At 37.4% G+C, this 15,693-nt stretch overlaps 1 protein-coding gene across 4 annotated transcripts in view; it reads left to right on the top strand.

The window, feature by feature from the left end:
• Positions 1-15,693, top strand: part of Gas2 (growth arrest specific 2) — a 124,362-nt gene that overhangs the window by 69,050 nt on the left and 39,619 nt on the right. For all 4 annotated transcript variants that reach the window (XR_004517403.1, XM_033764065.1, XM_010621269.3 and 1 more), the window contains one exon: positions 3,974-4,081. Coding sequence is in view for 3 of the 4 variants with exons in the window: in XM_033764065.1 (XP_033619956.1) it covers positions 3,974-4,081 (108 nt within the window). In the remaining variant the exon portion in view is untranslated. The remainder of the gene's footprint in view (positions 1-3,973; positions 4,082-15,693) is intronic.

The following is a 15,693-nucleotide window of genomic DNA, read 5'->3' as shown; positions in this document are numbered from 1 at the left end:
AAAAAAAAAAAAAAAAAAAACTAGGTGACCTTTCCCATGGATGATACAATCCACCTTCGTTAATCGAGATATCGCAAAAGAAACACAGTGGGTCCATTTATCTTAATTTATTCCCCAGATGTTCTGATAGAGTGATTCTGCTGTGATAAATTCCGGGGTCAGGTTTAGTTCTTTTCTTTGCATTCCCTTGTGCTGAGCTAGTTCCCATACAATGAGCTGAATGCAGCTCTAAAAAAACCAAAAAAAAAAATCTTACTTTCTTCCACTTCTCCCCCAAATTCCTCAGTCTGGGAGTGAGAGAGAGTACAATTCCGAATAATCAGGCCCCTCTTGAAAGCCTGTACGAGTGGAAAACTGGCTGAGTTTCTGGCCGACAACAGAGCACCTGCCAGACTGACTTATCCCGAGGTAATGTAAGAAGCCAAGACGTCATCGGTCTCTGTTTGCTGAACAGTATATTTCCACTTAACAATATATTTCCGTCCGGCCTTGTCTCTTCCACTTCAGCCTCCTCCTCTCGCACAACTACGAGAAAAGCCCTTGGTTTTAAAACTCAGGTCCATTTTCAGAGTGGGGAAGGAATTAGAAAAGGACAGGTCACTTGAGGAAGTGTTGCTTGTGCTTTAATTCATTTGAAACCAATAGTTCCTGCCTGTAGGCAAAAACTACAAGGTGACAATGATTTCCATGCAGACCTGCGACTGTCATTTCTTAGCCAAGGAACACCACAAACAGCAATTTAATGTTTGCCCAGTAATGTGAGCAGAATTGTGATAACTTCAATCGCTTCTAAATTGCGGGCCACACACTGTGCTTTTTGATGCTGTCTGTCTGATTTTCTGCCCGGTGGCCAATGCTTTCTTCCCTTCTTTGCCCTCCTACCCTTCATCTTTGTTTTCATTGTAGAAGCTTTTCTTGCAGCAGTAAGGCCAACAGCACCCCTTCTAGCAATGGTAGAAAAACGTATGTGTGTGCATATGCACACCTAACATGTTTAATAAATGTATAGAGGCAAAGATGCACATGGACACCCCAAAACACACATAGATACAGTCCTTGAGTCTTTGACCATTCTCCCGGTCTGGTGAGATTCTGCATGATTGGAAGGGAATGACACTGCAGTGACTGTCTCTTCTACTTCCTGTTTTAGTGGCACCCATAGATATGAGGAATGCTTAAGAATAGCCTCTCAGAAGTTCCCTAAGGTCATAATTGTGTTATCATTAGACTGAATAGCTGAGGTGCCCATGGACCCAGTGTGACGTGAAGGAAAAAATGGCTCAAAGTCACTTTCTTCGTCATTAACTCCATGACAGACGGTGCCCTCATTTTTCAACGAAAGTCATCTCCAAGGTTTTTTGATGAAACCTTTCTGTCCCACTGATTTCCCTTGTGTTCTTTGTATATCCATATTCTTATCCATCTATTTATTCCTTTATGTGTTCAGTATGGATTTATTGGTCATGTGTTTAGACCATTGAAGCCTTGTGCTTTATATCAAGGATTTAAAAATGTAAAGAAATACTCTGTTAACCCTCCAGGCCCTTAATCTGTCCAACAGAGGAAATGCTAAGGGTCAGATGTACCTGGGATACACTATGCTGTGATGAAAAGAACAACCCAGAAAAATGGGCTTGAACTTTGGCACAGTTAGGGATGGCAGCAAGGACTGGTGGAAATGTACACTCTGAATGTATACCCTTAAAAATATTGTTGGTTCCTCTCGGTATGTCTTCACTGAGACATAATCACACAGTTCCTAAGATACATGTTTTTCTAAGGTACCTTTTTTCAGCATTCTTCCACTCTTTCTAGTTTTCCCTTCAGTATCGTTTTCTTCTTTACTTCCTGGAATCTTGCTTATTTTCGCAAAACCACGTTGAATTCTTTTATGGTAACAAGACCGATTAAAGTCAGAAATTGTATTATTTGAAAGAATGGTCAAATTTCTTTCCTGGCAACTCCTTAGGCACCACGCTTCGTTTGTTAAATTCATTTCATTACGATTATTGTCACACAAAATGATAGAGCAGCTAGAATCTAAATAATGATTATGAGGACACACAGATGAACCCTCTAACATGGGTTGTGTGCATGAGCTTAGTTACCCTGGATTGTCCGGGGAGGTCCTGTCATCCTCTGTGTTTTAAAAAATATTCCAGAATTTTCATGAACTGTAAAAGAGAATGAGTTTTCCGGGGATAAGAGGAATATTCGTGACTGCCATTGAGTCACAGCTGTAACACCCTCAGAAGGACAGTGTTTACTTCCATGTTTTTAACATTTTTATTTATTTAAAAATTAGTGGGTAACATTGCATTTGCCACAGTTTCAAGCATACACACATTATGGAATGGTGAATAGCAATTAGCAAATGAGTTATCTCCCAGCGTTATCATTTTTTTTTTTTGTGGTAAGAATACTAAATATCCATTCTCTTTGCATTTTAAAAGAATCCAACGTGACATCATTCATTCTAGTCACTGAGGTATATGTTAGATGTCTTGAACTGACCCCTCTTACAGCACTGTAACTATATATCATTTGAGCACTATTTCCTTATCTCCTCCAACCCCTGAACTCTCCGGTCTCTGATAGAGACCATTCTACTCTCTGCTTCTACCAGATCCACCTTTATCGATCAACCCAGGTCATGAGCTGCCGTTTATCTCTCTGAATCTTCTTCAAGTTCATTTCATCTATGTTGTCGTAAGGGAAAGCCTCTATTATGGTTTTGGTTGAGTCCTTTATTCGTATGTGTGCCGTGTTTTTCATGAACCCATCCACGTATGGTCAGTGAGGCTCATTTGATATCTTGGATAGTAAGAATAATGCTTCAGTAAAAATGGGAGTGGGCCTACTTCTCAGAGGACTGATTTCCTTTCCTGTACCTACATAGCTAGCAGCAGTATATTCAATATTTTGAAGAACTTCCATACTCTCTTCCATATGGCTATATATCGCCACTAACAAAATCTAAAGTTTCTTTGTTCTTTCCCTGACATCTTTGTCAGAGAATTCAGATGAGAGAAATATAGGCCAACATACGCAGACTGCTTCTAAATTTGTTCTGTCCGGCTTCTCAAGTACGGGCTGCAGATTGCTTGCAGATTATCATTTCTTCCATAGAAACTTTCTCTTGAAATACAGATTATTGTTTTAGGTTGGAGGGTTGTTTAGATAAGGAGAAATAGTTAGGAAACCCCAAATCTCGGAAAGCATACACAAAATTTTATTTATAAAATCGCCCACTATTACATTATCTTCTGATGTCACAACTATGATAAACATTGTGCACATATCACTTAGATTATGTATTTTTAAAGAGTAAAGAAAATAGATACACATGCTTCAAAAATTGATATTCAGGCATGAATTTCATAATATGTGAAAAATATTCCAGGATATGACCACAGAAATGGGGTTCAGTAGGTGGGCACCGTTGGTGTGGAGTGACCGGCAGGGCAAATCTAACTCAAAAAGGCATGACTTCTTAGAGAAAATATTGGAGTTCAAAAGAAGATGAAACACAAGTGTTGTTTAAGAAAATTACTGCCTACTTATTTTGACAGTGAGTGAAAATGATAATTAAATTGTAACCGGGAAACATATCCTCAAATGTTCGTCCTAAGCTGGTCTGCAGTATGTTTGACATACACACACTTCATTGTGGTTCCCTGAGGACTTACTTTTTTGGCATGGTGTACATGGTCTTTTTAGCTGTCCAGAAAGGAGACCAGGCTCCTCATTCCTAAGGTACCAGTTGGTTTCCTTCCAGCATCATCACTGTCATCACCTAGCTTCAGGACCAGACCTTGGCAAGTGATACTCCTGTGTTCTCCTTGTGTCTAGAGGCACAGACAAGCTCAAAGGCGTTAATCATCCAGGGGCTTGGGAGTGCCTCAGGCTGGGGACTAAGTAACCTGCGGTAACCTAATGAAGGAGTGTGAGACAGCTCGCTCTTCTCTTTCAGGTGAAGCGAATTTCTGAAGACCCTCCTTGCAAGTGTCCCAGCAAGTTCTGCGTGGAGCGGCTCTCCCAAGGAAGATACCGAGTAGGAGAAAAGATCCTCTTCATTAGGGTAAAGTTTTATTTTCACTTATTATCTCGTTATTAATGAGGACGTTCTGGACCCGAACTGAGAGAATATGATGGGAAGATACCAAATAACTAAACAGGAAATTGTTTATGATGTTTGCACTAGGAATGAAGCTTCAAGGTATGAACTATTTTTAAAGTAGTGTGCATGAGAATGCATTACTGAGGACTTAATAAATAGAACTATGTCTTCTACATTTTTACAAACATACAAAGAGATGATAAAGATCAAATGAAATAAACAAAGGTATATTCGCTTTTGCTTAAGCATTTAGTTTCAAAGAAACCTCCCCAGGCTCCTCTCCTGCATGGGAACTAGGAATAGCATTGTTCCCTGGTTTTCATGCCTCCTGTTTTGGAAATGATCATCCTATGGGCATATTTTGAATTATTGCAACATGACTTCTCAAGAAGTCTATGTTATGGGCCCAAGTAAGGAGAATGAAAACATGATTAAACAGGGACTATCATTTCTTACTGAGTTTTCTGACTTAGAATAAAAGAGGGTGGATCTATGACTGATATTTTTATGCTTTTATTCATTTTATAAGGGTCCTAATTTAATTCAAACAGTCTTGGGTTGTAATAGATGGCTTAGTAAAGCAGTATTTTGGGTCTTTCACTAGGAATCTATTTTGTTAAATATCAAGATAATTTGATTTCTCAAAATAAGATTGTGACTTCTGCTAAGATTAGCAGTTCCTCTTTTAAAACTATTTTTGAAATGGAAAATATAGCACTGAAATAGTCCCAGAAAACTTCAGGAAGTAAGTATTGGCCTTATTTTTGAGTCATGAACAGAGTTTGAAGGATCTCATTATCTTCTCGTTTGAGTAAATTACAAACATCTTGCTTATTATTTGCAGAACAGAATGATTTCAATGTGCGAATCTAGCACAATCAATGAACATTTCTAATATATTGTAATAATGAATCAGTAGGAATTTTGTTGCTGTAACATTTTCTTAATTTCAGCTTTTACCCGAAACTCACTTATGTGACAGTTCTTTTTAAAGGCTCTGATGCACATATGTGAGGAAATGTTTTATCATAATTTACCTTTAAAATAGCATCAAACCTAATTTTAACCTAATTTTAAGTCAGTGTTTACAGAACTTTCTAAGTTCCAGGAGATATTTGCTGTTGAGCTTTGGAATGGCAGCAAGAGGGATTTAACACTATATTGTTATTAAAGACTGTGATGATTGTGGGTGAATAGACTTACTAGGAAACACGGTTTCCCAAGTCGCTTAGTTTATTGCTGTTCTTTATTGCAAGGATAGCATTTTGTCTTTAGCCAGACTTCTTGCTTCCACTTTACCACGTTAAATAAGGATGATTTAGAATCCCCATAGTAGAATGTTACCAGGCTGACCTTTCTCAGTAGAGAGTCTCCCTCTGAATATTGGGCCTGAGGGCCTAGAACCAACACAGAGGGCTTTATTACTTTTTAAAAGTTTCCTTTCTAGAATAGCAATGTTAATAGAACATATAATTATCAAATTAGATGGCTTTCTTTCTCACGTAACCTATTATCTTCAGGGAAATGTATATATTACATATGATTAATGTATCGGTGACTTATTTAGTGAATGTCATCTGCTCTAATGCATTATAGGGAACTGATATTTATTACTCAAAGAAGCCCCAGAGGTATTGGTTTTGAAATGATCTTAAGGTTCCTGTTGTGTGTCTTTATTACAGTTCTATATTTTTTAAGTTTGCATTTTTATGTCATATTTTAAAATGGGTGACATCATATTCACCTGGCCATGTTTATGTATATTGGTCTATCTATAAATGTACATGTAAAAAGTCATATTTGGTGTCTTAGCGTTTGTCCCCTAGCTTCCTGTCCATCCGAGGCAGTAATGTCTTCTTATTGTCATAGTGGACCTGTCCAATTCAAAGAACAAAGTAGTACCCTTTAAGTACATTAAGACTATTGACTTTACTCTTAAAGGTAACCCAATTACCAAAACATTGACTCAGAAGGAATTGCCCTTCTGCAAGTCATATACAAGGTTCTCTTAATAAGTCCTCTAACACAGTTACACTTGACTTACTCCTCTCAGTGTAAGCCAGAGTTAACATTATTATTAACCACCTTCCTGGGTCTGGTGACAACACCCAATGCCTTTACTTTTATCACTGTACAATTATGTATGTATATAAACATATATTCTCTTTATATACTTAAATGATAACAAGAAATAAAAGTTTTAAAACTACAAAAAATGTGTACAGATTTCAGTGAAAGATCCAGGAAGATATTTTCTATGTAGAGCAGGCTTTATCTGTTGATTTTTAGTAAAAATAAATTGTAAGAATAGATAGTTTCCATATATCTAATGTATATTTACGTGTAGAAACATCTGTAAGATTACATGGTCACATTTCTCTATATAAATAAATCTCCCTTTATAGGTAAGGACACTCAATCTCTACCTAAATATAAAAAAATCCTTCAGTATAAGGAAAACATCTGAGGTTTTTTACTTTGCTTTTATTCAAATGTCCTAATAATCCCCTGGCAAAGGGGAGTTTTGTTGTTGTTGTTGGTACCCAATCAAAAACAATTTCTCAAAGCCAGGTTTTTGCCCATACTTTTCACTGAGCCACATTATTCTTCAAACTATCAAATGCAACTAATTGGTATCTATATTATACAGATACAAACTTACTGTCCTTCAAGGTTACATGTATTTCAGTTACAGTGGACCCTTGACTTTACCAACTCAATTCATCAGAGAGCTGGTTGTAAGTCAAGTTGGAGTTCAGGCTCCCCTACACAGCCTCCAAAGTCTCTCTCCTGTACACAGGCAGTGTCCTTACAGAGACACTGGCCCAGGATTTCTCAATTAACCCCACATGGGAAAGGATGTTGTCTTGTTCCTTCCAGAACATTTTTGGGGTGAATTCTGTATGTGAGACCATCTGGAAGTACAAGCGGCCGGCATTCGGGTCATAACTCAAAACTTTGGTCATAAGTTAAAACTAACTAAAAGTAAATCTGGTTGTAACCCAAGTTGTTCATATATCAGGCTGCTCATAACTCGAGAGTCCACTATATTTTTTTGAATTTACTTGGTGAGGATAAAATCTTACCAGTTTCTGCAGTAGCAGAGTTTGAATATCTCCAATCAGTCATGATAAGTGTCTTTGAAATAGATTTAGGTGGATCTGGGGTGCAGTGTCTTGATTTCTGGAGGAAACAAGTAAGGATTTTCTCCTTCTTCTGCTTATTCAGTTGACTGATACCACTTAGGCTCCAGTAGGAAATCATCATTGTAAAAACTGAACCAGAAACATCAGGAACACCTTGTATAACAAGGGCTCCTGCAATTCTGATTGTGCTGAAGTTTGAAAATCACTGATCTTTAGAAAGAACAATGGAAGACACACCATAGTACAACATAGGTAGACTCACTTTATGTCTGCGGTACTACAAATGATTATTTTAAAAGTTTCATGTTTTGTTGAGAGAAAATGCCTTATATAAAATGCTCAGTGGAGAAAATGGCCCCCTAAATTTTATCCCCACACAAAATATCTTTCATAGGTATGATACGTTACTATAATTAAGACTTTCTAGAACAAGAATAATTAAAATATTTTTAATTGCTGAGGAAACAGAATTGTGAATGAACTAATTTTTTGTCCTTCATTTATTTCTTATGACTTTCTTATGATAAGAAATAGTGTGAACCAAGAGAAGCCAGCAAATGCAAAGTTGAAAATGAATCAAAGACCCTCTGAAAGTTGTCAGATTCATTAACTGACTTCTCATTTTAATGGTCATTTTTCTAAGCATCTCATCTTTAAGAACAGGGTAGGAAGATTTATTGCAGCTTTTGCACTCTTAGGCCTGGGAGGATTTTCCATTTGATTACAAACTTGGAACATATTTTTCCTTATCTTTTCTTCTCTTTACTGTTTTGCTTTTCCATTTTGAAAACTCACATTGTTGAGATTAGCCCCAGGAAAAATGCAAATATTAATCTACAGTCTGGATAATATGTTTTTCTTCTTTTCAGAGTGCACCGTCCTTCAGCCACACATTTGATTTATTTCTATTAATAATTAATGTTTTCACCACTTGGTGCTGCATTCCTTTGCAGCTCAGTGTTTGGGGACATGAAAATACCTTAATGTGATAAACCGATCTGGCTGAACTCTGCTAATGTATGAAATGATGCACAGGGCTCTGACGGCTGGAACATCCACGAGATAACATCTTTACACTTAGCAGAGTTGCTCTTGTGTTCCGGCAGGAGGGCTTCTAACAAAACAGCTGCCAGTTCAGTAGGTTGGGAGGTAGCTGACTTTTTGTGCAGCTGGTTTGGTCATTAATATGATGAATGGCTTTTTTCAGGGCATCAGAATTAGTCGGCACCATAACATTGAACATTGTTCAAAGTATATTCCGAAGAGTAATTGTTCTGGAAGATAGTCAAGACACAATTTGTAGAGACACAGTAGATTTTGAACGGGCTTTTAAAAAGATTCCCACTTCTGAAAGTTGACTTTGTTTACCTCCTCTAAACACTCAGGGTGCCTAACTACACCTTCTCATCCCAGGGTTGTCAATAACGGTGTTCTTCCCACTGACAGTTACGGAATCTGAGACACAAAAGCTGAGAATCTTCCCCAAGCCATAAGAAATTTATTGGTGGAACCAAGGTTCAACCCCTGGCAGTTTAACTGTTGAATTTATACTCTTTCGGACTTAAATAATACTAATTTCTCTGCCTGGAATTTCTTCCATGCTTGAACGTGTTAATGGAATCTGTAAGCTCCTACAAAGAATAATACTGGGTAGCCTTTTCCACATATTCTTAACCATAGAAAGAATGTTCCTCCCATCGATTATCCAGAGCATTTTCTTGGTCTTAGAAATCATGAAAACATATTTTGAGATAGCTACTATAAATCTAAGCAAATTTAAAAAGTAATTGGTAACAAAATTTATATCGAAGTAAAAGTTGTCTATTTCTCTCGCCACAGTTAATACCCAAATATTTTGTTACAAATAAGAACAACTTAAAATTTTTGTGTATTTACTTTTGTCATTGAGTTCCACTAGAAACGATTATTTCCAAGGCAATTAATGAAAAAACCTCTGTGAGAAAGACAACTAAAATTTAATAAAGGCTATTTTTGCTAACGTTTTACCAGGTACTTTATGTACCTTCTCTGACAGACTTCTCTCTACCATATTGTGAGGATATTATTTTTGCTCTTTTCTTATAGGTAGTGAAAAATAAAGTCTTAAGAATTTAAAGTCTCCAGTAAGTGATATGATATTTGCAGTCATGACTCTCTAACCTACAACACATTACATACCAAGCTTCCTCTTGTGTCAAGTCCGTTAAATGCTAACGATTAATCTAAAGATTATTCTTCTCAAAAGGGTTTGTTATATCATGTTGAAGGTCTGACTATCATAAAGTCACTCTTATAACATTTTTTCATTAAGTTATTCAGAAAACAAAGGACAGTAATACAATTGCCTACCATAAAGACAGGGAAGTAATACATCTTCTGTCTCTATTATGAAGTGATAACAATCATAATAATATTTGGGAGGTGTCCTCTGTATGTTAGGTGCTGTCCAAATTCTTTATGTTGTCTATCTCATTTAACATTCACAACCAACTAGGACTTTATATATAATTTAAAATATATTGTTAGCTGTTCTTATATCTTTTTACTGAAAGGCACAGAAGACAATTCTCCCTTATTTGCATTCTAGTCTCACTGCATTTTGATGATTACAGATATTTTTAAGTGAATTAGTATTACTTCAGGACATTTTCAAGCAGGCCCCCACATTTCAGTAAAACTAAGTGTGATTTGACACTCACACTCCCATAGCTTAAAGACATTTTTGCACAGTTTGAAGAATTTGACTACTTGAAGGGCCCAAAGAAATGACAATGAATAATTTAACTGGAACTCAGCACAGGGATTTGCATTGTTATGGAATAACCTTCTATTTACTACTTTGGGATTAAATCATTCCAGATCAATAGAAAGGTCGCACACATTGTTATTGACTCTGTGTGCTTTTCTCTTTGCCATAAACATTCTTCAGAATTATACCTGGGTGGTAAAAATCAACTCACCACCACAAGCCAAGGAAGAAAGGCACTAGAGCTGTGTTACTATAGCAACTGAACCCAGCAGTGTCTTCTGGGAACTGCTCTAAGGGAATGTCCTGTGATAGTGAGTGATATTACATTCTCTTCGGCTTTTCTGACACATATTGATTTACTGGGAGTAAAAGGTAGCTTGGCTCAAATTGCATAACTTTCCTGGCAATGAAACATGGCTGCTGTGAAGGAAAAATGCAAAGGAGCCTTAAACAAGTAGCAAGAAGACTAAAGCTTCCATTTATCTTAGTAGAACCATTTCAGAAACAGCCAATATTTAGCAGCTGAAAGCCATACATTCATTTCTTGAAAAAAATAATTCATCAACTAATTTGGAGATTTATGAGAGCAGTGGTTATGATCGCAAAGCTAGGTAATGGTTTATCTTTGTTTCTGTGGCTGTTTGCTTCCTGGGCATGTAAAATCCCCAACAACTCTTACAATGCTTTAATTCATGCTTAGACCCCTGATGGCCAATACATGAATATTTCCAAACTTGTTCTCTTTCTTGTTAAGCTGCCTTGAAATCGCAGTAATTCAAGAAAAAAAAAAAATCAGTGGCATTTAACATGTAATTAAATGCCTTAATTTCAGTTATAAAGTTCTTTTAAATAATTTTTCCATCAAAGGCCCTTGCATTTATTTGTCATTTATTTATATTCACTTGGGCTAGGGGAATCACCTGGATGTAATTTACTCTTTGGTAACATTTCTCTGAAAGACTTTGTGAATGTTCATGAATCCTCTTACCCCGTTCTGTGAGAAAGGATACATCATGAAGAAATGCAAATGAATAATGACCAGGGGTATTGTCTATAGGAGAGTTACTTTTTAGGATTGGAGACTGTTAAATTTAGCAAAAAAGAGAAAATTGAACAAGATTTAATTTATGATTTTAGTCTGGCACTATGTCTATTTGACACTACTTTTAAAAACAAGAAAAATAAACTTTGCTATTTATTAGGAGAATGCAAAAAATACCTAACATATCTACACAGGTCTTATATGCTTAAGGTAGACAATTCATTTCTTCTCCTTTGAATGACTTAAGGACCACTTGTACAGTAAACAAGAGCTCAATACAAAAAGTCATTCTTCCCTGAAAATTTGTCACTATTAGACATTTACCAATGAGGTTTTTTTAATGCTTGTGCCTACCTTCATCTGACTTGATAAGTATTCTTTCTCTGCTCCAACTCAATTAGCAACACTCACCATACCATGTGACTCTTCTTCATCTCAAATAATTTTCCTTTGCTCCAAGGCTACATCTACAGTGAACGGTCCTTTTCCCCTAGTGGACATAGATCAAAAGTACTTAAATGTAAACACTGAAAAGCATTGGAAAAACAAATGACTTTACTGAGAAAATGCATGGTTCCTATGATGGGAATTCCCAAACTCTTCCTCCCTGAAATTAAGACAGATTATATTTGTAAATTCATGTAATTGTACATTGTATATATATATCAGTCTATATGTGGGTGTGCACATATGTAAGGATGTGTGGAGTGAACATGGGTTACGCTTGAATTAGTCCAGTGAGTTGGCATTTTAATGGACTTAAACTAGATATCAAGAAGATTTTTCTGTGCCTAATACTTAACTCTCTAATCAGGATTTTATGATTAAAAAGTCCTGCTTTTCTGTATGTTCTCGCACACGCACATCCCTTTACGTAGGTATTATCCAACACTCACTGAAGTATTTCTTTGTAGTGGATGCTTACTTAGGAGCTTTTCTTGGTTTCTTCTATTGTATCCTTCACAACTCTCACAGTAGGTGCTAGTACTATTCCCATTTTAACATCATCCATTCTATATTATTTTATGCGTATTACTCCTCTATCTTTTGACATCTCTTAGTAATTAACCTTCAGGGGATGGTAGCTCCTGTACACTGTGGCAAAACATGAAATTTAACAGCAAACACCTGTCAGAGAATCAGAATGGGAAAAACTAGGAAACAGAGCCTTACAAAACAACAAGGAAAATAAATCAAAACCCAAAACAACCATGGTCTTCATGTACTTAAGAAATTTACTGAGTTTCTTTTCAGTATATTGACTAGACTTCAGAAGTCCCAGAAGCAAAACTCTGTCCTAAGAATGAAAAATACTGAGCAATGTTCTCCAATACAAATTGTGATTTATATCTGGATTTTGCTCTGTTAAGATGAAATCTTCTAGGGCCGGGAATTTAGCTCAGCGGTTCGGTGGCCTGCCTTACAAGTGCAAGGACCCAAGTTTAATCCCCGGAAACAAACAAACAAAAAAGATGAAGTCTTTATTTAATCACCTATGGACAAACTTTCTGAAGTGGGGAGGTAAAGTTGCCTTTTGCACATTTTTATGGTTTTCTTCAAAGAGCCTAAATTAAACTTGTGACAAAATGCAAACTGAGAAAAATTTGGCCTATCAACTAATGGTTTTGAAATCAAGTTCCTTAAAGTTAAGTGTCTAATAATTTAAAACAAAAACAATTTGCTCAACTGTTTTTAACCTTGCTGCTGAAAACAGTCAAGATATCTTACTATTATATGGATTATAAAGGATATTCCTGTGTCCGCTGTCTCATTTTAGGTTCATCAGCACCCTTTGAAAAAAAAAGCCCATGCGCTTATTGATTTTTACAGCTTCTGGAGGAAGAAAAGTCATCTAATACAAATTCAGTAATTTTCCTGAGTAAATCTAGCTAGTAAGTGGCTTATCCAATTACACTATAAAATTTTTAAATCCGAATTTCCGGTTTTAAATTTCACACAGTAAAATTTTCCTTTGGAGTTTTTGTTAAACTTAGCAGAGATCAAAGTATTTAGTTGTTCACTGTGCTTTATAATTTACAGATCATTTGTCTGAAATTACAAAAATAGATGTTAAATTGTAATGTGAAATTACAAAGCTTATATGATCTTTCTTTCTTTCACAGTCTTCTCAATAAGAATTTGTGTGTTTATTTCTACACCAATACGAACGTGCACATTTTTTTTGCAAGGGGAAAAGAAATGAAACAACTATACCTAATATGTTGCATTCCTGAATTATTCATGAGTTTTCTAGCAGCCAAAGACTAAACCTGTGAAATATCTGTCATTATAAATTGGATATAGTTCCCCTGTGGGCTCAAGTTGCATAAACAGGATGCAGTCAGATTCGTTAAGAAATATATTTTGCCAGTGTGATCGTTGTGAGTTTGTAGTAAGCGTAGTCCAGCTATGTGGTAGGAATGCTGCCATTTTAACATTGACAGCAGTAAATTAGAACTCTGTGACTTGGTGCTACTTTTTTTAATAAAGTTAGCAACTTAAATTACTATATGATATGGTTATTTTAGTCCTTGCCTTGTCCTTCCCTCTAACACATGAAATTTTGAATTTCAGCTTCACACTTAAAATACGTACTCTTGCTCCTGGACCCACAGTGGCTCCTTCATCAAACTGTCCGGGCTGCCCTGGCCCTTCCGAGGAGTGGTGTGAGCCAAACTCGCTAGTATTCATTCTGCTAATTGACACTCTTGCAACCTTACTAGTAAGGAATACTGCGTTAGTATTAATTTAAAGCTTGCTTGTGCACTGTTGTATAACACCCTCTGCCGTCCTGTTAAAAGCATACTGAGATCTCAAGGACAGTTTTGTCTAGCTTTTGCAAGAACTGGGATTAAATTTTGACCTGAGGATATGTCACTCAGTGAAATAAAACAAAACAAAATAAAACCCCAGCAAATTATTAAGTAGCGCTTTACCTTCCACTGAAAGAATACTAGCAAGGAATAGTTGCTCGGACTCCCCTGTCCCCTACACAGGGTTCTTAGATGTCACCACCTCCGTCCCACCCCAGCATCTAGTCCTTTCCCACCACACTCAGTCCTTGTCCTCCCAACGCCCGTGACAATTATGAGAAAGTGCCACTTCTCGGTCTCAGAATCCTTGCTCTCTCGTTTGTGCTATAAATGAGTTTCAGGTGAATAGAAACTCAGTGAAAAATTATCACTATTTGAAACATACTTATGTAAATGGATTCCTCGCTACTCTTTGTTGTGTTTCTTCTTCTTTTTTTTAGTTTATCGGTACATTTTAGGTATACAGCACAGTTACATTCATCACTGGGCTCTTGTACCTCTACATGGCAGGTCTTGGTTCTCATTTTTTCCCCTTGTCCCTGCCCTCCCTTCCCTCCTCCCCTCCCCCTTTACAAACACTTCATTTCCATTTTTTTCATTTTCTCATATTTTTTTCTTTTCCCTTATTACCTTCCCCTTAATTGCCCCAAGTAATTGAGATTTGTTTCCTTTCCCGAAAACAGACACCCGGCTCATGATGTCTTGAGTTCCATTCTGAGCATTGCCGCTTGTCATGTTTGGCCCGGTGTGCAAGCTCATGGAAAATGGAGTACAGAGAAAGCCGGCTGGCCTCTCCGGTGTCTCATTCAGAGGCACACAAAGGGCACACGTAACTAAAATCTATTCCGTGACTTTGCAGCCAGCAGAAGAGCTCCAAGAATCTCAGTCTGGAGCTGCACACCCCACACTCACCCCAGCACCCCGCACGCACACGGTAGAATTTCATTGGTCACCATGTACTGACGTGTTGGTCATGATCACGTCACACAGTTCAGGGCTACTTTGTCATTGTTGTGTTCGTTGTAGTCCTTTGAAGTCCTGGGTTATGAGAAAAATTACAGAAACTCATGTGATAGAGTCTCTTTCTGTCTTTCTTTGTTTCTTTTTTTTTTTTTTTTTTTTTTTTTTTTTTTTGACCGGGGATCAAACTCGGGACCTTGCGCTTGCGACGCAGGTGGCAGAACCAGCTACATGCCCAGTCATGAGGTCTTCTTAATGTCACATCGTCTGCCTACCCAGTGGGACTAGGCTAAGGGGGCCTTCAGCCTTGCACAAGAAAGCACTTTGGACCACAGTGTACACAACACAAAACTCCGCTCCCACAGAGCTCCCAGAACAGCTTTAAATCCCCACCACTTCACCAACAGGCTGCCATCTCCTCTAGCAGTTAACTAGAGGAACTGGTAGGAGCAGGGAGGTAAATTCACAGGAGCAGAGCAAGCACTGGCTATCCGCAACTGTGGAGGTCTCATTTATCTCACGTGTCCTCAACATCTTGTAACAACAACAACAACAACAAAACAACAACAACAAATCCTGCAGATCCTGCAGAAGAACACGAATTTCAAGCAACACCTTGGCACCAAAGATAGGAATAGGCTCCTCCTTCCTGCCTTGTACCCATGACCTGTTGTATGTAACTATACACATTTACCTATATAAACTGAAGGAAAGGTGAAGATGATGCCTCCTAGCAGGCACAGGGAAGGTAGCTCTGCCAAACAAGCAGCCCAAAGAAGTCCAGGCAAACCAATACAATTACAGCCATGATAATGTCTGACGGGAAAGGAAGCACATTTTCCCCGAAGACGGCTTTGCTACTA

This window comes from Fukomys damarensis, unplaced genomic scaffold (genome assembly GCF_012274545.1).
Source record: "Fukomys damarensis isolate Sample0158 unplaced genomic scaffold, DMR_v1.0_HiC HiC_scaffold_16, whole genome shotgun sequence".
NCBI lineage: Eukaryota > Metazoa > Chordata > Mammalia > Rodentia > Bathyergidae > Fukomys > Fukomys damarensis.
The sequence above is the reverse complement of the archived record's forward strand: the minus strand, read 5'-3'. Positions and strand labels throughout refer to the sequence as shown.